A 23182-nucleotide genomic window follows, 5' to 3' on the forward strand; every position below is an offset into this window, starting at 1 on the left:
TGTGAAGCTGTGTTACTGTGCCTGTGTGAAACACCTGGTGGTCTAATAAAGAACTGGCCAATAGTAAGACAGGAAAAAAGGATAGGTGGGGCTGGCCGAAAGAGAGTATATATAGAAGGAGAAAAGTGGGAGGAGAGAGCTAAGATCTAGGAGCTAGAGACAGAGGAGGACTCCTGGGGCCAGACACCCAGCTACACAGCAAGCCACGGAGAAAGTAAAATTGAGAGAAGTTAGAAAACAGGAAAAGCCCAGAGGCAAAAGATAGTGGGGATAATTAAATTTAAGGAAAGCTGGCTAGAAACTAAGCCAAGCTAAGGCCAGGCATTGATAATTAAGAATAAGCCTCCGTGTATGGTTAATTTAGGAGTTGTGTGGCAGGCCCCCCAAAAAGAGTAAAATACCTCCAACAACAAGGTTTCCAATATCAGACATGATTCCCCTCTTGTGGAACTGGTCTTATGTCCAGTTAAGGGGTAGTTAGTTACACAAAGGTACACACGCCATCACCCTTAGGGTGAGTGCAATATCTTTTCATGACATTTTGTTTTTCCCTCTGAGCCATAGTTTTTGAACCTAAAATGGAAGAAGTGCATGTTGGGCAGTTACTACTTGGAATTACTCAGGATGTCACAGTGAGATATGCACACTGGCCATTGTGAACTGAATGTCTTGCTGGATTAAGTGGCTGGGCTTCCAGCTGAAGTAGACCGGAACACCTGGTCATGGATCTTCTTGTGTGGTGGTCTCACTGCAGGTTTATTTGGTAGATGATTTCTGCCTAAGAAAAAACCAGGAAAAGCTAGAGGAAGTTGCATGATTTATTTTTTGAAGTGCCCTCAGAAGTTCCAGGGGCTGCTCACATTTTGCTGGTTCTGAGCTACTTGGCTCATATTCTGTAGGAAAAGTCACAGACCCCTTCTTCCTGCAGAAAGGCACAGTATGCCAAACTGTGATTCCCTTACCATAATGAAGCAATTCCTCTATCACTCAGTGCATGAATTCCCACACGATGAAGAAAACTTCTGGAATAACATCATTCTTTAAGACTCCAGGGTGCAATATAAGGCTTTTCATTTAGAAATATACAAAATCTAATTATTTAATTTGGTTTAAAGCAAACACTTTGGGTTCTCAAATGTGCTATCTAATGATATTTTGAATATTTTCACCTAAATGGTATAAAATCAAATTATGAAGATTTTGGAGCTCAACATGTCCCACAGAGACTGAAAGAGCTCTATGATCAACTAATGAACTTGTTTCGAAGCTGTGCTCTAATTAGCATGTTGACACCACCCATTATACAAATTGCCACAAAAGAATCTCATTCTATGAACTGCACAAAAATTAATCTTTAAGCTCCTGATGATGCAGGGTTATTTAAAGTGTCTCCATCCTTTTTAGAATATATAAAGTACCTGAATGTCATTTGATCTTGGAAGGTTTAAAGGAGAATACAGCTAACCAAAACTTTTTATCCATGTAGACAAAACATCTGTGTTATTCTCAACAAGGTGGACACTGTGGATCTTTCATACCTGTAGGCTCCATATCAGCAGATTCATACCACTGCACACTAAATGTGTTTGGCAAAAAGGAGGTCCCTTGTGTACGGAAAATGTAGACTCCTGCAATAATTTCCTAAACTATAATGTACAACAGCTATTTATATAACATTTACTTCATTGGGTTTTACAGATGATCCAAAGTCACTATATCAGAGGATGTGCTGAGGGTACCTGTAAACACTGTCATTTCATCTAGGAGACCTGAGCTTCAAGGGTAGGGGGCTTCTGGACTCAATACCCCACATACGCTAAGGCATTATTGAATAAAATATTTCAATAGAACCACTAATAGTTAGGGTACTTCAGAAGCTCAATTCCATTCAGAATGAGTTTCACACTATCCCTCGTGGCCTACTTATTCCTCATGTGAACCAAATGTTACTACGCTGCAAACGTCTAGGTTTGCTCATTCCTGTTCTCTGAATTCTAAACCCAGTAGGAGCAGAAATGGCACTTTTATCATCTTTACATCTTCCAAGACTGGAACCTGCAAAACTCTCAGTACACATTTGATAATATCATTTCTTGTCTTTGTGAGCACATTGTTTCTGGGGTCTTAGAAAATATCTAAGCATGTGTTGCTCATTTAAAGGGATTTGGATACTTGGAGTTTTGGGGTGCTTCCTAGCATTACTATTTGAGCAAGCAAAACCAGAGGTTCTTCATCTTGAGACATACCAAGAGAATCTAATAAAACTCCAAGCCCTAACCTCTTAAAATCTAATCTAGTTGTTCAAACATTCATTTTATTAAGAACTTTTCATTTTGAAATAATTTTAGACCTTTAGATAAGCTACAAAAATGAACATTTTTCTGTATTCTTCATCCAGCTTTCATTAATGGTAACAGCTCAAAAAACTACATTTATCACAACAGAAATTAACACTGGTACAAAATCAGAAATAGCATATGGCTCAAACTTTTCAGTTCTCCAATGATTCCAATTAATAGTCAAGATTGTAACCCACTCATAGGCAGTTTGTGAGCCTAAAGTATAATATGATTTTCCTATTTTTCCTGCTAATACAGCATCCTTGATCCTTTTAATATGTGTTATTAATAATGCTTAGTCTCGTATTTCTATGAATCTCTCATTTCTAACTGAAGATGTATTTCTCCTCTGCCAAAAATAAACTTGACCGCATCTTGAAGTATCACAACTCAGAGGTGAGGCTAACCTGAAAGGCATTACTATTCATCTAGACTCCTTCACATCTACTAAAGTCAATCTTTTTTCAGCATGAACTTGAACCCTATAATCACCCGGAACATACTGCATCACTTCCAGTTTGGACTTGCTAGCTTCCTACTCAAGTTAAGCCTTGCTTTATTGTTTTTGTAGGACAGTCCCAAGGGTATTAATATGCTATTAATTTTTCTCCAGGGATTTTGCATCATTGCTCTTTTTATGTTCTCTTCATTGATCCGCATTGAACAGATGCCCCATTCCCTTCCCGCTCACGATACAGATAAAGACCAACAGAACTGGCACAGCCTTGATGCTTGACAGTGATGAAGAAATGTGGACCCCACCCAGCCTTCCCCGGCCTACTGAAACAGATGTCAAATCAGCACTTGGTATGGCTTGAACACGAAGTGCCCTTCATAGGATTGTGTGTTTGAACCCTTGGTCTCTTCATGCCAGCACTGCTTTGAGAGGTTGTGGAGCATTGAGGAGGCTTGGTAGATTATACCCACTTGTGATTTTCTGTTCCGGCACGCTGTGAGAAGCAGCAACCACATGTTTCCACTGTCATAGGCTCTCTTTCCCACCACCATGCCCTCCCCACTGTGCCCTCCCCACCAGGACGAAATGAAATCATGAGCTAAAATAAACACTTCCTTCTTTAAGTTGCTTCTGGCAGATATGTTGTCAAATTAAAAAAGGAAAGGTACTCAGAAAATTGGTACCCGAGAAGTGGGATTGTTGCTGGAATAGTCAATTTTTAAGACCTAGCATACATCGTCTAGGCAGCTTGGCATTAGTATGAAAACAGGCAAATAAATCAATGCAATAAGTACTATCCGTGTGTTCATGCATATGTGTATAATCAATTGCTTGATTTTTTTTAATGAAGTTGCAAGGATAATTCTGTGAGGGAAAATGTCATCTTTTCAAGTTCTCCTGGGACAACTAGACACCCACATAGAAGAAGATAAAGGTGGTCCCTTTCTGCTACAATTCAAAACAGGTCATTGGTCTAAACATAGAAGCTTCTAATTTAAAATGTGGGGAATGTTTAAAGGCTTTGAGTTATTCAAGAGCACAAGCCACCAAAATAATGATAATAATTTCTATTTCACCAAAATTTAATCTCATTAAGACTGTGTTAAGGAAATATCAATATAAGCCACAGAAAGAATGAAAACGCTGTGAGTCTGAGGCCTGCCTGGTCTACACGGTGAGTTCCAGGCCTGCCATGGCTATATGGTGAGATCCTATCTCTAATAAATAAATAAATAAATAAATAAATAAATAAATAAATAAATAAAATCCAGCTTGTCCTTATGTTCTAACACCCCAGTGCCACTTGGGGATCAGCGGGTCATATAGCTTGGGTGTGCCTGCCAATCAGCCTCCATAGTGAGCTGCACTGAAAAAATGCTGTGTGGTGACTGGTTTTAACTGTCAATTTAATTCAATCTGGGATGACGTGGTAAGAAGTTTGAATGTGAGGTTTTCTAGATTAGGGTTGCCACTAGGCATGTCTGTGCAGATTGCCTGAGCTATCTTAGCCGGTCTAGGGAGAACCAGCCTGAAGATGAGCGGCATGGTGAGGGTTTGAGTTTGGAACTGCGTAAAAGAAGAGAAAGTAAGCTGAGTGCACAATATATGTCACAGTCATGGGTGTGATGCCAGCAGCTCCCTCAGACCCTGTAACTTCTCATTTTAATGGACTGGTACCTAGAATTGTGATCTACAATTAAAAAACAAAAAACAAAAAACACCCTTTTGCTACTAAATTGCCTCCCCGACCCCCAACCCTGGGCGTTTTGTCAGAGCGACTAGAAAGAAAAGGAAAACCTATAGAGAGTATCTATTGCTCCCTTCTGGTCTCACACATATGCATGGAAGGCACTTGTGTGCACGCGCGCGCGCGCGCGCGCGTGTGTGTGTGTGTGCGCGTGTGCGCGCGCGCGCGCGCGCGCGCACACGCGCGCACACACACACACACAAGACTTAGCAGACCAACTGTCACACTGTTGCCAAGGGTAGGAAGGAACTGGAATTCTTATTCAAAGCTGCCAACACTAGAGCAGTACACCTTATATGCATCCATATTTTAAAAAAATAAATATCTGGGCTGGCCGTCTGGCTCAGTGAGTAGAGGCATCAGCTGTCAAACCTGAAAAGCCGAGTTCAATCCCCAGGCCCCACGTGGTGGAATGGTAGACCAGGTCCCCAAAATTGCTCTGTTATCTCCACTGGCATGCTCTAACATGCCTGTGCCTACGCACATAAATAAAATAAATATAATACAGAAACTGAAAAAAATACATAATAATTGGATACCTGGATTTCTTGGCCCAGATATTTAGACTTAACCATAAGTGTTATAGGCCAGATAGCAAAGCTTTTTATAAACTCTGTAACAAGATTCAGAAAACACTGTGCTGTTCAGATCTCTACATTGTAACCACACCACTGGTGTTGGAGGTAGCAGAGCCGGGAAGGATAGACTTGGCCTCAATTAGTGCCCATAGAAACCCAGCAACAATACTGAGACTATGAAACGGAAAAGCAAAGTCTTCACTTCCACAAATCATCTAATATTGATAGCTAGTTGGTAGTTGTGCCTTCCTAAAATTAAAAATAACTTTACATGAAAAGCATGCTGCCGAGGCTTCTGCAAGGATGCTAACACCGAAGAGATTGTAACCATAGCGGCAGCACAGAGAAAACAAGCAGCAGAGACATGAACCTTTCAAAATGGCCTGCTTAAAGGGAAGGATGGACGGTTCAAGAAAAACCATTAAAATGCGACCCAGGCAACACAAAGCTAACTTTCGTTTTGGAGGTTTTCCGCCTCATAATTTTTTGTCATTTTTTTTCTTACCTTGCAAGTCCTTTGAATGTATGTGGAGATTTCTGCTTTGGTGTTTCTTATAGCATACCGCCTTGTGTCTCTGTATCTTTATGTGTTTTTCCTGATTTTTCTTTGGTACTTTTTTCTTCTGTTTGCTGGTTCTGGTTTCTTTGTTTTCATGCTGTCATGCTTCATTTGATTTTCATTCTTTAGGTGAAAGATGTCTAAGGAGAGACAGAAAGGGTGTGTATTTGGACAGGAGGAGATATAGGGAGGATCTCAAAGTAGTCTGGGAAAGGGAAACTATAATCAGGATGTACTGTACAAAAAAAAATCTGTTTCTATAAAAGAAAAATAGAAAAAGATACAATTACATAGAAAATATTTAATTTCTAAGAAAGTAAGGAGAAAATAAACACTAAACTTATCTTTATATTTTAAAGAAGTCCTGTGAGAGTTCTTAAGGTTTGTTGAAAATTAATATATTAAAGGGACAGAAAACCGGGATGATGAGGCAAATGAGAGTTTGAATGGTCACATAAAGAGAACAGACAGCGGGGGACAGCATATATGCTGCTCCTGAATGTCACTTCGCGTTTTCATATATTTCAGATACATGATGGGATCATCTTTGGAAATTGCTTTCCAATAAAATGTAATGGATATATTTTGTCTTTTCTTTACAATTACATAATTCCTTTCAATGTGTGAAAAAATGCAGGGCAGGGAGGCGATGCTCTGGACAATATAGGTGAGAAGAAAAGTTACCGCCACTGGCCGGCACTCCGGTGGATGTCCTCTGTCACTACAGTGTGTTCACCTCTTCCTGCTCGGTCGGTGCCATCTCTTTTTTTCTACTATGCAGCATTCAATGAGGTTTTATTTTTAATACGCATGTTTTATTATTCCCTCCTTCAAAAAGATATTTGAAATTCTTCCTTTCTTATCAGCCATTCACATAGCTGTGCAGTTTTGTTTGGGTTTGTTGGTTTATTCATTTTAAGGACATGGGGCTTCTTTTGAACTCCTTTTACTGTGTGAATATTTACATTCTTTTCACCAACCACCAATTCTTGAAGGATGTGAGAAATCAGTTCATCCTGCTCAGCCCTCGGCTGCCGGCTTCCAGCTGCTCCCAGCAGCCCTCAGCAGAATTCCTTTAGGAATCAGAAAAGACCCAGAAATTGTTGCTTTCAGCCAACTGTCCCTTCCTAACAGGAACTAACATCTGCCTGAATTCCATGGAAATACTTTGTACTTATTAATAAATCTATCAGAGCCTGCTGAATACTTCACTGTCAGGGTATTTTTTAAAAGGCATACACCCAAGAGAGACATAGCAGTACACTTCCAGATCATGTTTGACCTTCAAGCCAACATGAAAAAACTAAAGGTGAAAAAGAAAAGATTTTTATGAAGAAAAATTTCATCATTGCCTGCTTATTAAAAACGACAAGAGGGCAGTTTTGCTTCCAAATGTTTTATATCTAGAATGAGATTTTTCTATAGAAAGTGCCAGGCTCTCTCTCCAAGGAATGATAACGAGAAGTTCAACTTGACATCATTTCATACTGGAAACACTGCAAATTAAGAAATAGATCACAAATGGCTCCTGGATGTGTATAACCTTGGATCAGAAGTAGAATAAATAAAATCAAAATGTTATTCTGTCATCATTAAACTATTTCTATTCACCATTTTTAACCTATAAGAATTATCTAACAATTTAATTGAGTCATAAATACAAAAAAATTGGGGGGGTAACAGTTTTTAATCATCAACAGATGATGACCAATGCCCTAATTTAAAAACTGGGCCTCTCTGGTTACGGAGATGGCTCCATGGATACAGTGCTTATGGCACAGAGGTGATGACTGGAGTCTGAATCCCCAGTATCCATGCCCCTGCAAGGCAAGTGTGGTGGACACTGTAATCCCAGCACTCAGGAGGCAGAGATAGGGAATTCTTGGAGCAAGCTATATATCTTGACGAGCTGCAGTTAGGGAGCTCTTGGTTCAGCAAGAGATTCTGACTCAAAATGAAGATGGAGGAAGACACCTGTTGTCAACCTCAGACCTCCATACACACACAAACACAAATGTGTACCCACACAGAGCAGAGCGCACATACCTGCATAGACAATCACTACATACACACACACACACACACACACACACACACACACACACGCACGCACGCACGCAATGTGGTCATATTTATTAGAACAGAAGGTAGACAAACCTTGTGGTAGTTAGAATAAGAATGGCCCCCGCAGGCTCATATATTTGAAAGCTTGGTCCCCAGGTGATGGAATTGTTTTAGGAAGGATTAGGGTGTGTGGCCTCATTGGAGGAGGTTTGTCACTGGGGATAGGTTTTGAGGTTTCAAAAGCCCATGCCAGGCCTAGTCTGCAAATCAGGTTATAAAATTCTCAGCTACTACTCCATCTCCATGTGTGCCACCATGCGCCCTGCCATGATGGTCATGGACTAAACCTCTGAAACTGTAAGCAAGCCCTCAATCAAATGTTTTCTTTTGTAAGAGTAGCCTTGATCATGATGTCTCTTCACAGCAATAGAACAGTGACTAAGACAGCCCTCATAGCTGCAGGACATGGCCTTGATCAACTGGCCCAGAGAAAATGAAATAGGTTAAGGTTCATGGAGCAAGTAAGCTGACCAGAGAAAATGGAAAGGCTTTTGTATGACCTTAAGCACAAGTGTGATAGACATAGGAGTTGTGATAAGGAGACCATGGCAGGAAGGGGAAGGAATTCACAGGAAGCATCGTGTGTGTTAGTATTGGCAAGCAGGAGGGTAACTCAACGACAGAGAATCGCAAACAATCTACATAACAGATACAGTCATGACTAAAGTTCTAGATGAAGCTGATGATTCATTATCTAAATAGAATTACTGGGAATAAAAGTGGCACAGTTAAAACTTGCATTAGAGCCAGACATAAACCAGTACTAACCTGGGGGAATCGAGACAATGGCTCTCCGAAGAACAGAGGGTGATAAAGTAAGAAAGAAGACAGCAGTAAGAAGATCAAAGCTCTCGAGAGCTGATGAAATTTGATGTGACATGTTATTGGAAGCTACTCCAAAGTATTTAATTTCTTGTGGTACCTGTTGTATTAGCACACCTGATCAGATTAAGGAAAACTAAAGGCAGGACACCTACAGATCATTACCTCCAGAGTGAAGGTGCCAAAGGTGAAGTGAAGACACATGAAGGAGAAAAATAGAGAACAGAATGGAAACAGGTTGCTGAATATCCAGGTAAATTGTGTGTTTATAGGACTGGCGGTACAGAGAAGGAAGGGCATGAATAAAAGAAATCTGGAGAAATATCAAAAGGATAATGATGCTCAGGCAATATAGGTGTAAGAAAAGTACAGGTGTGGAGATAGAGCACAATGGAAGAGATTAGAAGACTCCAGAAAGTTAATGGAAATTAGATAGAATTGTGAGAAGGCTACAAGATTGTGATGATGGTTCATGTAGACATGGTTAGAGGTCAGAACCATACTCAAGAATGAGGAGAGAAGGCTTGCTTTGGCAGATGTTACAGGATGCCTCAAAAAAAAAAAAAAAGAGAAAAAGAAAAAAAACAGAAAAAGCTAAGAACTAAAGATTCTAAGAGGGAAATGGTAAGAAAAAATTAAAGCCACAGTTATGGAAAACAGATGATGTGGTCCATGGAGACACTTGCAATCCCTTGAACATAATATACAAATAGATTAGAAATGTAATTGGAAAAGAGACATTGCATAAAAGTTTGGAGAAACATTCTTGACAGGTGTTTTTTTTTTTGTTTCATTTTTAACTATTGTTTTTAGCATGCAGAACTCACTTCTTCTCATCCATTTTGGCACTTTTATCCTTGGTAACTTTAAGTTTCCCTTGGTTTGTTGACTTACAGCTTCAAGTTCAACTTTCATTCAACACTTCTTTAACCAAGCTTTAGTTCAACTCGCTCTCACCAAGCTAACTAAAATGACTTAAACTCTCAGTCCCTTTTTAATAGACTCACTTCTTATTTTGACAGAGTTTGGGTTCATGGCGTTGCACTCGTGACATCTTAGCAATATGGTCACCTGAAGACCTGCATGATGACAACACCAGCTGACATCCCATCCCAGATATCACAAGGTCCCTCCCCCTAGATGAAGAATTACAGATAATTAATGGCTGCTTTAAAAAAAAGAATCATCTCCATGGACAAGCCCCCCCCCCATAGGTTGTCTAAACTCAAGGGTTCATCTCTACACATGTATACATATGTGCAACACTAAATGGAGTCAGGAGGTTTTGTGTGTGTGTGTGTGTGTGTGTGTGTGTGTGTGCATGTAATAGTTAAAGAAGAGGTCATGGAGTTGAGAGGATTGAGAGAGACATGGGAAGAGTTAGAGTAGGAAAGAGTATGGGATAGAAATTATGTAAATATAATATGTATGTATGAAATTTGAACAATAATAATAAAATAAATGTCAAAAAAAGTCCTTGTTGGGTTAAAAAAGATGGAAGACATGGGGGTATCTCTTGGGCAAGTTCTTCCAATATCCTATGAAATTTAAAACCCAGTTCTTCAGTCACTTGTAAAGTTTGGATAGGAAAGATTTCCACTGTTCTTAAATTCCTTAGCAGTGGCAGCCATGTAGCCTTATTGTCTAGTTCTCCATGTTTAAAAGGGAAGACCTGACCCTGCAGACCCCTGCATTCACAGTGCTATCCGACAGAACACATGTAATACTTTATTGGCTGTCTTTTTGCCCTTCAGTATAAATAGGCTAGTCTCCTGAGCCACCTTCTACATGAATGAAACATAAGTCAAAAAGACATGGTCACCTTCCTTCTCTCCTGCTTACCTTTTTCTGAGAACTTAGTCTTCAGTCAAAGCTACTTGTCTTGCTTTTGTACAAATTTTAAACAGCATTTCTTCTTCACCACCTTAGTTTGATCTGTTGAACTAGTTTCATGATAAATGTGACTGTCTACCAGTCCTTTGATGTGAGTGGTGCCTTGGAGTTGGGTAACACATAGCCATACAGCAGCCTTGGGAAGGCATTACTCATGCCATTCTCCCTCAGTTCTAGTGCACAGTCACCTGCATGAAGTAAGGGTAAGGACCCGAGGCCCTAAGAGTGAAGCAAGCCTTCCATAAAATCTTGGACAACTCAGTGATAAAATACCAAAAGGAGAGAGCAAACTCCCAGACTGTCATGACCAGATGCTGAATCCTCTCTAATCCTTCCCGGACTGCCAACCTCTTAGTGGTGATGTTCTGGCATGCCTAGAAGGATGATGTCAGCATCATCTCTGCTTAATATTGAAAGCCTAAGGAAGGGAGCAGCCTTCTTCTAGCACTGTATTGTAATAGTGGCTACACTTATTAAAAAAAAGTGGGGGGGAGGTACTTACCTGCCAGTCTCGCAAATTCATGCTTCTCAATGAATCTGCAAACATACATCAACTATGAAGTACTCTTGCTTGATAAAATATTAACATCTTGACATACAAAGACACTTAAGAAGGAAAAAGAAGTAAAACTTACAATTTCTGGAAGGATAATTTGAGTTGGGTATGAGTTGCTCAAGCAACTCTTCTGCAATAAAAATAAAAATTCCTATGTTCTACTCAATAATGGGGTCTTAATGAGAATGACTATAGACCCCGATCTTTTAAAGGAGTTACAAACTACAAGGCTAAAAACGAATGTCTAGGTATGACTACAAAGTATTTAGTAAAGCTCATTGCTCTTAGGCGCATTCGCCTCCTCACTGTAAAGTGATGTTTGTGTGGTCAATGATACATCCGTTGGGTTGGGAACTAAGAGCTTTGACATAGTGAGCATGCTATTAGAAATTAGCCCCGCACCTGCCTTCACAGCCAACTCAATCTGTGTCCAGAGCAAATCGTGTCATCATTGTGGGCTCCCGACTGTGCACATGGAAAAACCCTTTGGATGCTGAGAGAAGAAAAGATGACGTGACGAGATTGGAAGAAAGATCGGACAGCAACGCCGGCCGGCATTGTAGTTCACATGTGCCGTGGCTCCTTAACTTTCTCATCTAAGCTATTAATCTACTTTAAAAACGAGGGACCGGAGAGATAGCTTGGGTGGTACGATGTTTAACACGCAAGCATGAAGACAAGAGTCTGATCCCCAGAATCCAAGTGAAAAAGTTGGACATGGCGGCATGTGCTTGTAGTCCTAGTGCTGGGAAGGTGGACTGAGGGATCCCTGGGGCTAGCTGGCCAGACTGCCTCGCCTCAATCTGTTCTAGTGTCTCAAAAAAACAACGTGAGTAGCTCCTGAGGAACAGCATCAGAAAACTGACCTCTGGATTCCACGTACACACACACACACACACACCTACCTACCTAAAATAAATAAGTAATAAGGGGACAATGACTGGCTGGCTCAAGCCAATGAAGACATTATCAGATCATGACTTGAATAGCAAACACTTCACACAGAGTTTTCAGACTATCTATCAACTTTATGTGATTGCTGCTAACATCCCAGAACCCAAGATAGTGCTTGTCCAGTACTCCCACGCCCGAGGCTTCTTATGGCTTCATTAGATGCTCCTAACACTTCAAGATGTTACACACTCAGGAAAACTGTCATAAAATAGCTTAAGCCTCCAGCTTGCTAAGTCTGTACACGTGTTCCTCAAAGCTTGGCTTCCCTTTGAAGTTAGCAGACAAGCATGCGTGATTAGATTTGACTAAGCTTCTCCCATGCTCCTCCCTCGTCGCTTTCAAAGCCTTTTGTCAGATTTGTGCCGATGAGGTAGAGGAACGAGGAACATGGACAGAAGTGGTCCGATTTGTAAAGACCCCTCCTTTCCAGAGGCAGGGTGCTCCTGCTATAAAAACACCGTTCTAGCAGAATGCTACTACCCCAACCCTGTGCTTGCTGAAAGACTCCTTCAGAAGCTCGGTCCCTTTCCACTATACAGGATCCTGCCTCTTTAGAAACTTACCAGATTACTAGAGCTATTCTGAGGACTCTCCTCCTATTGACGACGGATTAAGCTGAAAGGAATCCATGAAGGTTCCAAAACAGTTCTTTGAGTTCCGTTTGGCTTAACTTGTGGCTGACTCTGCCAGACTTGATTGTGAGTCCACAACCTTGGTGCTAGCCCAGACGCTCACCGAATAAATCTGAGATCCTTTCATGAAGAAGCCATGTATTCCAGAAGCAGTGATGATTGTTGGGAAACAGTGTAGGTTCTGAGGTCAAACTGAGTGGAAAGTTCAGGTTGGAAATCGGTAGGAAAGATGATATTTTCACTCAAAATGAAGATAATTACTCAAACTCACCCATTTCTTCAGTGGAAAAAATAACCCTTACTTATTTCTGACACATTTTTTTCTTTATCCTTAGGACAAACTGACCCTCAAGTCTCTCTCTTAATCCTTGTATCGGTCTGTGCACTTGTGCAAGCCCACACCTTAAGTGTGGGTGAGATCTCTGGCGTCTGTCTTACCTTGGAACACAGCAAAGGTAATGGGCTAGGCACAATTACGTCCTGTGAAACTCTGAAGTCTTTTTGCTCAGAGATTATCATTCTTGGCTCTAGCATACTGGTTGCCATGTTTAGAAGTGATTAGCATGCCAGATCACTGAGGGATGGCCCACAGCCGACAAGGAACAGAGCCTCTCAGTCTGACAGGGCATGGGGAACCAAATCCTACTTGAGTTTAGAAGCAGACCCTTTCCCAGTCAAGCTTCCGATGAGGTCTGGTTAACACAGTAGTGACCCTCGGAGATGTTGGAGCAGCAATATCAGCTGAGCTGAACTTTAGAACTTTACCCACAGCAACAGTCAGCTAATCAAAGATGCTCTTTTAAGCTGTTACACAGCAGTAGATAACTATTGGTAGATACTTATCTAACCATAATCCTCAAACTGCGTTTCTTGTCTGCTGACTATGTAAACTGTGCCCCTGAGTCAAATTCATCCTTTTTCTATTTCTTGCCCAAACTTTTGTTCATTTTTACCAGTCCCCACATTATACATCCTCTTTTAAATCTCAATTTTCTACAGTGTTCAAAGCCAAACACAATTAGATCTCATTTCTCTGAAATCCAGTGCTAAAGCTGGTAAAATGTGTAGCATCAGCCCTTTAGGAGTGATAACCTTGATTATCTTGTTCTAATAGGGATGTTTTTGGAGACACAAATTAATAATCCAATGTCTTGTATAAAAGACAAAAATTCCAAATGTATTATTTAGAAACCAATAGAGGGAAAGCACACACGTATAACTTGCATTACAAAATCATATAGTGAAGCATATTTTTTCCCAAAAATATTTAATTGCAGTTAGAAATAAGTGCCCATAATCCCTCAAACCAAATATATATGTATGTACATATATATATGTATATATAGATTGTATATATATACATATATATGTATATATATATAAAATCTTGGAACTAAGTTTAAATAGTTCATTTATAAAAGGTATAAATGCTCATTTATGCATAAATGAAAATAACTGTACTATAGTTGCTAAGGAAGCTGAGGCAAATGGATTCCACATTGAAGGCTATTGTGTAGCTAGTTTTTCCAGTCTGAAACATTCTCTGGTGAACTTGTAGGGAGAGGATATTTACCAGGTTCATGAAACTAAAAAACAAAAAAAAACTTTGTATATCTCAGATGGTCACAAAAACCTTTCTTGGTGCTGCATAAACAATTAACAAATTCTGGGGGGGGGGATGCAAAACTTTTGGTGGCACAGCTAGTGTAAGTTGCCAGCTTTCATGATTCGTCACCCATGGTGGAGCGGTACTTTGCAGCTGCAGCTGTCTCTTGGGTGCCCACATGCCTATATGTATATAACCCCGGTTAACACATTGGTTCATTGAGCTGGACTTGTGAACAGTTTCTTTTCTCTTCAATTTATCTGGAATGAATAGAAACAGTCTCCCCAGGAAAAGCCACACAACAATTGGTACTTGGACAGTGACTCAACAGAATCAAAGATGGAGAAGTTGCATGGACCCTCTGTGGGCGGTCAGACATACAAGTGATGCTGAACTATATCAGAGTGAAAATACACAGGGGACAATCCCACTACAGCCATCTTTCCCCATATAGTATGAGATGGTGACCTCTTTGCTATAGTAGCAATTGCATGGCCTTTGGTAAAAAAGTAGGTCACAAAGGCTGAACTATCTGAATATGGAGTGGAGCATCCTTGGGAGGAATTCCCAAGTGACCATGTTCCTCTGTGTCTTATGATGAGTGGAGTCTGCCATGTCAGTACAGATGTGCCCCACAAATAGCTGATGGACTGGAGAACATACGGAGAGCCCAGGAGTTAGAGTGTGATGGGACACGACCTTTTCCAGGCAGGAGAGGCTTTGTGGTTCTGGATGGTTTAGACTGTTATGTAAATTGGGTTTTTAAGGTGCTGATGCTCTTTCAGGAGAAGAGTAAAGAAAAGAGGTATAAATAGACAGCAGGGTCTGTCCAGGCCATTTGAAAATAAATGTGACAAGATTTGTGTCTAGTTGAAACTAATTCCCTAGGAAAAGAAATTGACCAAGTTTCGTGTCTATGAGCTTCTAGGTAACTTTGAAACTTGAGCAGCAATTCACCAAAGGATTGAAAAAATGTGTTTAAGACAGAGGATGCAGGTCATCCCCATTACAGTGCCAGGTATGTCTTGATTCACCTTGATGAATCCAAAAGCACCAGAGGCGATGGGCAGCCCTGAACAGATGTGTAGAGAGAACAGTATAGTTGGAAGAGTACTAGAAATGGGCAGTTATGCTCCAAGAGTATGCTATATACCTGGCTCCCTTTCAAGAAAGTTTACTGGCGATACAGATTGTTCACCCTTTCAGCAGCGAGGGTGGCTGGGGTGCCGGTCCAGACCATGTCACACTTGAGAGCTGGCTCGAATAGTGTGCCTGACGGGAGGATGTACAAGCCTGTTACCCCCTTGTCCTAGGACTGGGCAGAGCAGTGTGAGTCAGCCCCACTGAGCCCGTGATAGAGAGGGTGATGCCCATCAGCCCAAGGATAGTGCTGCGGGATGAGAAGGTAGAATCACTCATGAAGAATGATTATATATTACAGAGAGCTAAATAAACGGAACCTTGGCCATCCATCCATGCTACTATACCTAGCATTGCTAATTGACATGAACCATGGGCTTGCTGGGGTTTTTTGTTTTTGTTTTTGCTTTTTAACCAGCTCCATCGGGCCCTGTTATTTCTTTAAAGCACTTACTTAGTCACTGAATTCCAAGACCAGTTGGTACTTGCTTGGAAGGGACATTAATGAGCCTTCAGAAATCCTTCACACACTCTGCTAAAAGGCTCCATTAAATAATGATAACTTTTGGGTATCTTACAGATTTGGAAAAGCATCTGCAAGAACAAGTAAAAACAGCAGTTGAAATATTTGTGCACTGGACCTAGAAGAAATAAAAAAGACACTCCCAAGACCCGTGAAGCTGGTGGTTGAAAATCCAAGAGCTGGCATCCTTTCAAACTGTTGACCAAGAAGATCACTCACACTATATAAACTATTGACACTAATCCTGGCTACAGCCAAGAACTGGTTGGTAGGTTCCTACTGCTATAGATGCTGAACACGTTGGTTGCAGGACATAGAAAGATCAAGCTGGAACTGAGGTGGAGGCTTCCCCTCCTCTGGTTACTTTTCACAGTTTTGAGTGGCACTATGTAGACTTCTGGGGGATTATTTTTACCAGTAGTTCTACTTGGCTGTGGACTGTGTGGTATATTACAAAATATTAGGCTACGTGTGCCCTTTGGTGCATTAGTGGTACTATTATATAGGTACAATCAACTACTTCCCAATTGGATGTAAGGCCTGTCCTACAGAAGAGAACTTATCTTTGGGTTTGGTGCCCTAAACCAGGGCATAAACCTGTTGTAAGAGTAGTCATAGGCTTTAATGGGGAAACTGTTGCTATTGTTTTGTCATATAATGTGCCTGTCTATTGTTTTATTATATAACTTCCCCCGCTAACACTTACATTTATTCCAATAGATTATTGCCGCTGTCTCCCTTAACTCAGGAAGCTTCTTTTTGCAATTACCTCTGAAAGGGTGGAGACTTAAAACTTGCCAAACTGCTAAGATTAAGTGACTGTTGCATAACAGTCTGATCTACAACCAGGCAAGGAAATATGATACATTGTATCACTCCTTCCAAAGCTCAGGAAATATCACAGAGGTAGAGAAAATGGAAGGATGGGAGAGGGGACACTGTGTAGCTCTTTCATACAGATTAAACCTTTCCATCACACAGCAATGGAAGAGATCTGTGGGGTTCACAGATCCTAAGAAACCAGCACGTTTAACAGGCTGACACAATTTACAAGACTCACGGAGGCCTGCCTGTGGTCAGAAAAGCAGTGGTTATTTGAGGAGAAGAGGCTGTGGTGTAGCGGCCTGCTGGCTGCACAAACACTTCAGAGGTACGGCTTTCACCCATGATGGGGGGCAATTATTTTCAGGGATGCAGCTGCCTTTGAGTCAGCTGTGTTCCGGTAAACAGCGCCACATCCGTGTTCCTGCAAGCAGCCCCAATAACCTCACCAGATCAGCAAGCGGGACTTGAATTAAAAAAAAAAAAAAAAAAAAAAAAAAGGCTTCTTTGGTTTGACAGGGTCCTGTTTATTTGCAGCGAATAAAAAGAGTTCCTCTTAGAAAAGTCTTGAAGGAAAGGCCAACCTGGGCTACTCAGCAAGACTCTGCTTCAAAAACATAAAGACAAATAAAGGAGGTGAAGAAGAAAGGAAGAGAGGGGAGGAGGGAGGGAGAAGGGAGGGAGGAAAGAAGGAAGGAAGGAAGGAAAAAAGAAGTAAGAGAGTGAGAGGGGAGGAGAGAAAGGAAGTAGAAAATTTTTGCTTTCTTTTATTGTTTTTTCCTTTTGGAAATAGATGCTTGTTTCCAAAATGGTACTCACTACAGAGTTTTTAAAAAGCCAAAGTAAACAAAATTTGTCATTGGAAATTTTCTTTAAAAATAAAGATAATTGCTCATCTTAAAGATTGACTATACTTTAAATAACTCATTCACAAATTCAAAAGATTCTTTAATATTTAATCCTATAAAAACTAAATCTTATTAAATTACTCATACGAATGTAAAAGAACATTAGGAGCAAAAATGATGGATTTTAGCAATGGCATGATTTGCAACTTTAAGGGGAGTTAGGATGAGGCTAGATTTGCCTCCCTCTGAGCAGGCCTCTACACCCACTTGGACTGGGGTGTGGGTCTAAGGGAAGTGGTGTGATTTACTCAGTGACCCCTTTATTCCCACAAAGTTTTACAGTCCTGTTCTGAGACATGCAAACTGTCTTTTAACAAAGCAGAAGTGTGGTGATATATTGTGTTCCCTAATAAAATTTGCCTGAAGATCAGAGGACAGAACAAGCCACTAGATTAAACATAGATGCCAGGCAGTGGTGGCACACACATTTAATCCTAGCACTCAGGAGGCAGAGATTTGTCTGGATCTCTGTGAGTTCAAAGCCACCCTGGACTACATGAGATTGACTTAGTCTAGGAGAGATACAGAGCCAGGCAGTGGTGGCACACACCTTTAGTCCTAGTACTTGGGAATCACAAGCCTCTAATGTCAGCACTTGAGATCTCATGCCTTTGATTGGGAAGCACACATGCCTTTAATCCCAGCACTTAGAAGGAAGTGATATGGCTGGGCAGAGAAAGGTATATAAAATGTGGAAACAGGAACTAAATGCTTATCAGGCTGAGAAGTCCTAGAGGTAAGACATGGCAGTGGCTTGTTATTTTGTCTCTCTGATCTTGGAGCATTTACCCCAATATCTGGCTCTGGGTTTCTTCTTATGTCTTTTTAAGATTCATGTACACAGAGGAGTTGGAGCTTTGTCTGTATCTGCAGACTATGAAAATATGCATTGTTGATTCCAAAGGGCAGTTGACACCAAACAACCAAGTATGGATAAACTCTGAGTCCAGTATGATCAGACTGGTGGATAACTCATTCTCTTTTTAAAAGAAAAGCGATGATCTTGACTCAGAAGAGCAAATGTCGTCCATTCCTTCCCGACTGGGAAAGGGAGGGTTTGCCATTCTCACCAACTCAAGAGAAGACAAAATCCATAATCACAGACATAATTCTTGCTTCTCTCCAACTAAATGTATACTCTTCTTTGCTAGTTATGTATATCAAATTAAGGGCCTATAGGAAATTGAGTATAGTATAAATTAGGTTGTTTGTTTGTTTATCCCACTTCTCACCTCCAAAACTACATTCTCTGCTGGCAAGAGAGGAGGCGTCTTCCCTGTCATACAGCTAAAGACAAAACAAATAAGCAAAAACTGCTCGGGCTCAGTACCGTCGTGTGGTGAAACAGAACAAGAAATACAAAACTGAGCCGAGCAGCGGTGGCGCACGCCTTTAATCCCAGCACTCGGGAGGCAGAGGCAGGTGGATCTCTGTAGTTCGAGGCCAGCCTGGGCTACAGAGCGAGAGCCAGGAAAGGCACCAAAACTACACGGAGAAACCTTATCTCGAGAAACCAAGACAAAAAGAAAGACAAAACTGATAAAGAGTGCTTCTGCTCTTACCTGTCCAGCCAAGTCATGCCAAGCCCAGCGGGCACCATCAAAGAGCGAGCAGGAGGTCTCATTATTGGAGGGGCAGACACATAGGCATGTGGCCTTCCTTGGGTGTCCTCATTCCAGGAGCAGGACCCACGGGCATCATTCCAGGAGGAGGAGGGCCCATCACTGGCATCACGGGAGAGCCTTCCATGTGGGGAGCAGGCACCCTGCCAGGGCAAAGAGGACCCTGGAGACTCAGGGAAGCCAGCATCATGGTCCATGCAGGAGGAGGAGCCGAGAAGGGAGCAGGAGGTATATTGCCTTGCTGAAATGCAGTCATCGTTTTGTCAATCAGGCTCCGGGCCTGCTCTTCCATCCATTTCTGGTAGGAGTCTTTCACGTTCTCTTTGTGTTTCCAACCACAGCAGTGTGTCTTTCTCACAGATGAAGAATCACGGGTAAGATACCTACCACAGTGGTCACAATAAAACTTAGGCATGTTTCTCCCCAGGCAGTTCTACCAGGTTCGACATGGCCAAGAAAACTGAAGTTAACTTTTTTAAATCAAATGGCCATATCACAAAGAAAACATTTAACCCAACTGTGAACTCAGTAACGTGTCATTATTCAGTTTTCTTAGTTTCTAGCACTCTGCAGAAGACATGTCCTCTGGTTAACCACTCCTTTTTGTCAATAGTCAACTAGAGCAAACCTAAACTACTTAGCCGTTTGAAACCCTTACTATGGAGGGCTGGAGAGATGGCTCAGTGGTGAAGAACACTGATTCCTCTTCCAGATGGACCTGGGTCCTATTCCCAGCACCCACATGGCAGCTAGGGGGTCTGACACCCTCACACAGACATACATGCTGATAAAACACCAATGCACATGAAATAAAAATAAATTTTTAAAAAGATGTAGCTTTTAATTTTTTTTCCCTTTTTTTTTTTTCTTTTCTGGAGTAGAGATAATTTAGCTGTGAAAATTCTTCCCTGAACACTTCGCTTTGAGTGCACACTAACTTTTATTAATTTATCTGAAATTTATCTAATAATTGTGCTTGATTATCATGAAAGGAAGTGAAATTCCAACCTCTCCTGAATTCCACCTAGATGAGCTGCGGGAGCTAAGGAGAAGGAAACAGGAAGCTACCAGTTTGGTTTTTTTTCTGAATGCACCAAAGCAATCTTCTGTAAGCATTGCCCTGCGGGTCTGAAGCTCAACTGGGTTTTTTTCTCAGCTGGCAAAGGACCCTGGGTAAGCTCTCAGAGTGTTCAGTTTGCTCTCCCAGGCTTTAGCAGGGGGCTTCCTTGGTTCAGAACAAATGACTTACAAAAGAGTAGTTGCTTTCTCTATTGTCCGTAAGAATCTAAAGGAAGACCCTTCAGGAGTGAAGGGGACCAGAAGGGGTGGGAAGGGTAGGGTGTGTGTGTGTGTGTCGGAGGTCAGGGAAGGGAAGGGCGCAAATGAGAACAATGTAAGAGGAGGTGTATTTATGGAAACGCCAGAATTGAACCCATCATTTTGTGTGCTAACTTTAAAACTTTTTTGAAAATTGTATCAATTAAATAAAAATAAAAAATTGAAAACAGTAATACACTTAAAACAACAACAAAAAAATTTCCTATTAAGACAAATGTCAAGCAGACCCAAAGACCCTCTGCTCTAACTACGTGGCTTCAGCCCTCAGTCCTCAGCGTCATCAAATCCATGTCCTCCAAATATATGCTCTACATGAAGTCAGCGGCGTATAAATACCTCTCAATCTGCCCTGAACCCTTGTTTATATTTTCTGTGCCAATGCTAATGATCAAATTGACTTAATCCTCTGGTGACCCTGGGGCATTTTGTCAGTGTCAAAGCCACACTGTAGAGGAAAAGGTTAACAGTCCGCCAGCACTGTGTCAACACCCTAACAGGAAAAGACTAAGCCTCGGAACTAGAAGGACAGAAAGATGTTTCAGTTTTGTTTTTTTTTATTGACGGGGCAGCCTGTCTAACTCGAAATTGGCTCTGAGAAATCTTGGCAGGCTTGCCTTTATTACCAGGAGAGGCAGCAAAGGTTCTAATACAGTGATTGGGCTTAAGTTGCCTTTACATCTACCAACACACCAATGGGTTTCGAGATACCATAATAAAACGACCAGTTTACAGAATCGGAAGGGCCAAATCCTAGGGAAAGAGCACAGGTTTAACCGTTAATAGAACTTGGGACACACTAATTCTCTGGCTTCCAGAGATAAGTCCAGACACATATGGCTACCCATCCTTCCTCACTAAGCCCTACTTTGCAGAGGCAAGTGTTTTCCAAAATTATTTCAGTACTTTCATCTGGCTTTAGCTTCTATATGTTGAACCAATTAGTTTATACACCATCTACTGATTTCCAAGTACGGAAAATACATTTTCTATGTTACATTAAACCCAGGATGGAAACATAGAGCATTGCTTAAAAAACACTGGCTGCTCTTCCAGAAGACCCAGATTTAATTCCCAGCACCCTCACGGTGGCTCCCAACCGTCTGTAACTCCAGTCCCAGGGAATCTAACTCCCTTTTCTGGCCTCCTCAGGAAATAGGCACTCAGTGGAGCACAGATGTTCATACAGACAAACACCCACACACTATGTGCATGTGGTATGTGTGTGTGGTGTGAAGAGAGGGAGATCATTAAACCCTTCCATCCCATCCCCACTCTCTTCCCCATACAGCAGCTTTTGCTGAAGTTCCTGATTATCAGCGTCTCGTTACAACTATAGAGCTGGCCTCTGAGGCTTGCTCGTTGCATACTAGAAATGTTCTCGTTCCTGTAATGCTTTTAGTGGCTTTTAAAGTTGACAATTGTCTAAATTCTCCCTTTGGATTTTCAATACAATACATACATGAAATATTTTTGCTGTATATGTGTGTGTTGCAGGGAGACTGAGCCCTGGACCATCTTTTGTATGTCAGGCAAGTAGTCTACCACGGAACTACATCCCTAGACTCACAACACTGCTAACCGCCTGGCCCAATTCATCACATAGTTAGCAATTTTATATATTTTCTAGAAGATAGCCTTCCTAGACTCTTACATACATGGGCGTTCACATGTACACACACACACACACACACACACACACACAAACACACACACACTCCACACTGTAATCTAAATAGCTCTTCTTTCCGCTCTCTTGCACGGCTGTGTAACTGTCCCCCTGAGACTTCCTCATCACGTTTCCGACAACCCATTCTTCTCTGTCTTCACACTCTTCAGACGCTGTGCTTTGAGCAAACACCTCTCAGAGTGGCTCTTCTTTCCATAACATGAATTTGTCAGCCGGTTGGCTACCCTGACTTCCTGTCCCTAGCTGCCTCGTGTACAGGAAGGCACACAGGATTGGTTCTCTACAACAGAAACGTGACAAGAACTGTTGCCAAGAGTGGTGAGGTGTGTGGGTGACGTTAGCACTGATGAGGCTGAGGAAGGATGACCAGGAGCTCAAGCCCAGGGCAGGCTGGGTATTAAAACCCTGAAAAGAAGAAAAGGGGAAGGGAGTAGAACATGTAGTCCAGACCACAGAGCAGAAAAGTAGGTGTGAGGTCTCTCCTCTGTGCTGACCGGATTCCACCCAGGTCTGCTTTGGAAGGCAAAGGTTGTACTTGCTGGGATCTCCATCCGCCTGGGTCCTTTAATGACGAAGAGGTTGAGAGCCCTTCCCAGACCTCCTCCGAATTGGACAACTACCTAAAAGAGAAATGCAATCTTCAAGTGCCTTCAGCTACTGAAATAAGTTTCCCATTGCCTTAATATGGCTAATAACCCATGTAAGAATACCACAGTTAGAAATCTTCAGAAAAAGAATTGACCCAACTTTTGCTTCTAATTGCTATTAAAAATTGTCTTTTTCCTCTTCATCTGTTCTATTACTCTAATTTGTTTACATGTGCTCTCTCGCTCTCGCTCTCGCTCTCACTCTCTCGCTCTCACTTGAGTGACTCT

General features: G+C 41.5%; 1 protein-coding gene across 1 annotated transcript; it reads right to left on the minus strand.

The window, feature by feature from the left end:
* Positions 1 to 19283: 19283 nt before the first annotated feature.
* On the minus strand, positions 19284 to 19697 carry LOC114696846 (U1 small nuclear ribonucleoprotein C-like). Its single transcript, XM_037200314.1, has one exon. It carries the CDS (start codon positions 19695 to 19697, stop codon positions 19284 to 19286), a length of 414 nt encoding a protein of 137 aa, XP_037056209.1.
* Positions 19698 to 23182: the final 3485 nt, after the last annotated feature.

The sequence above is a fragment of the Peromyscus leucopus genome, chromosome 8a, assembly GCF_004664715.2.
Source record: "Peromyscus leucopus breed LL Stock chromosome 8a, UCI_PerLeu_2.1, whole genome shotgun sequence".
NCBI classification, from domain to species: Eukaryota; Metazoa; Chordata; class Mammalia; order Rodentia; family Cricetidae; genus Peromyscus; species Peromyscus leucopus.

Excerpts from the sequence above, each read along its gene's own strand:
- LOC114696846 (XM_037200314.1), bottom strand. The coding sequence starts at position 19,697 with ATGCCTAAGTTTTATTGTGACCACTGTGGTAGGTATCTTACCCGTGAT.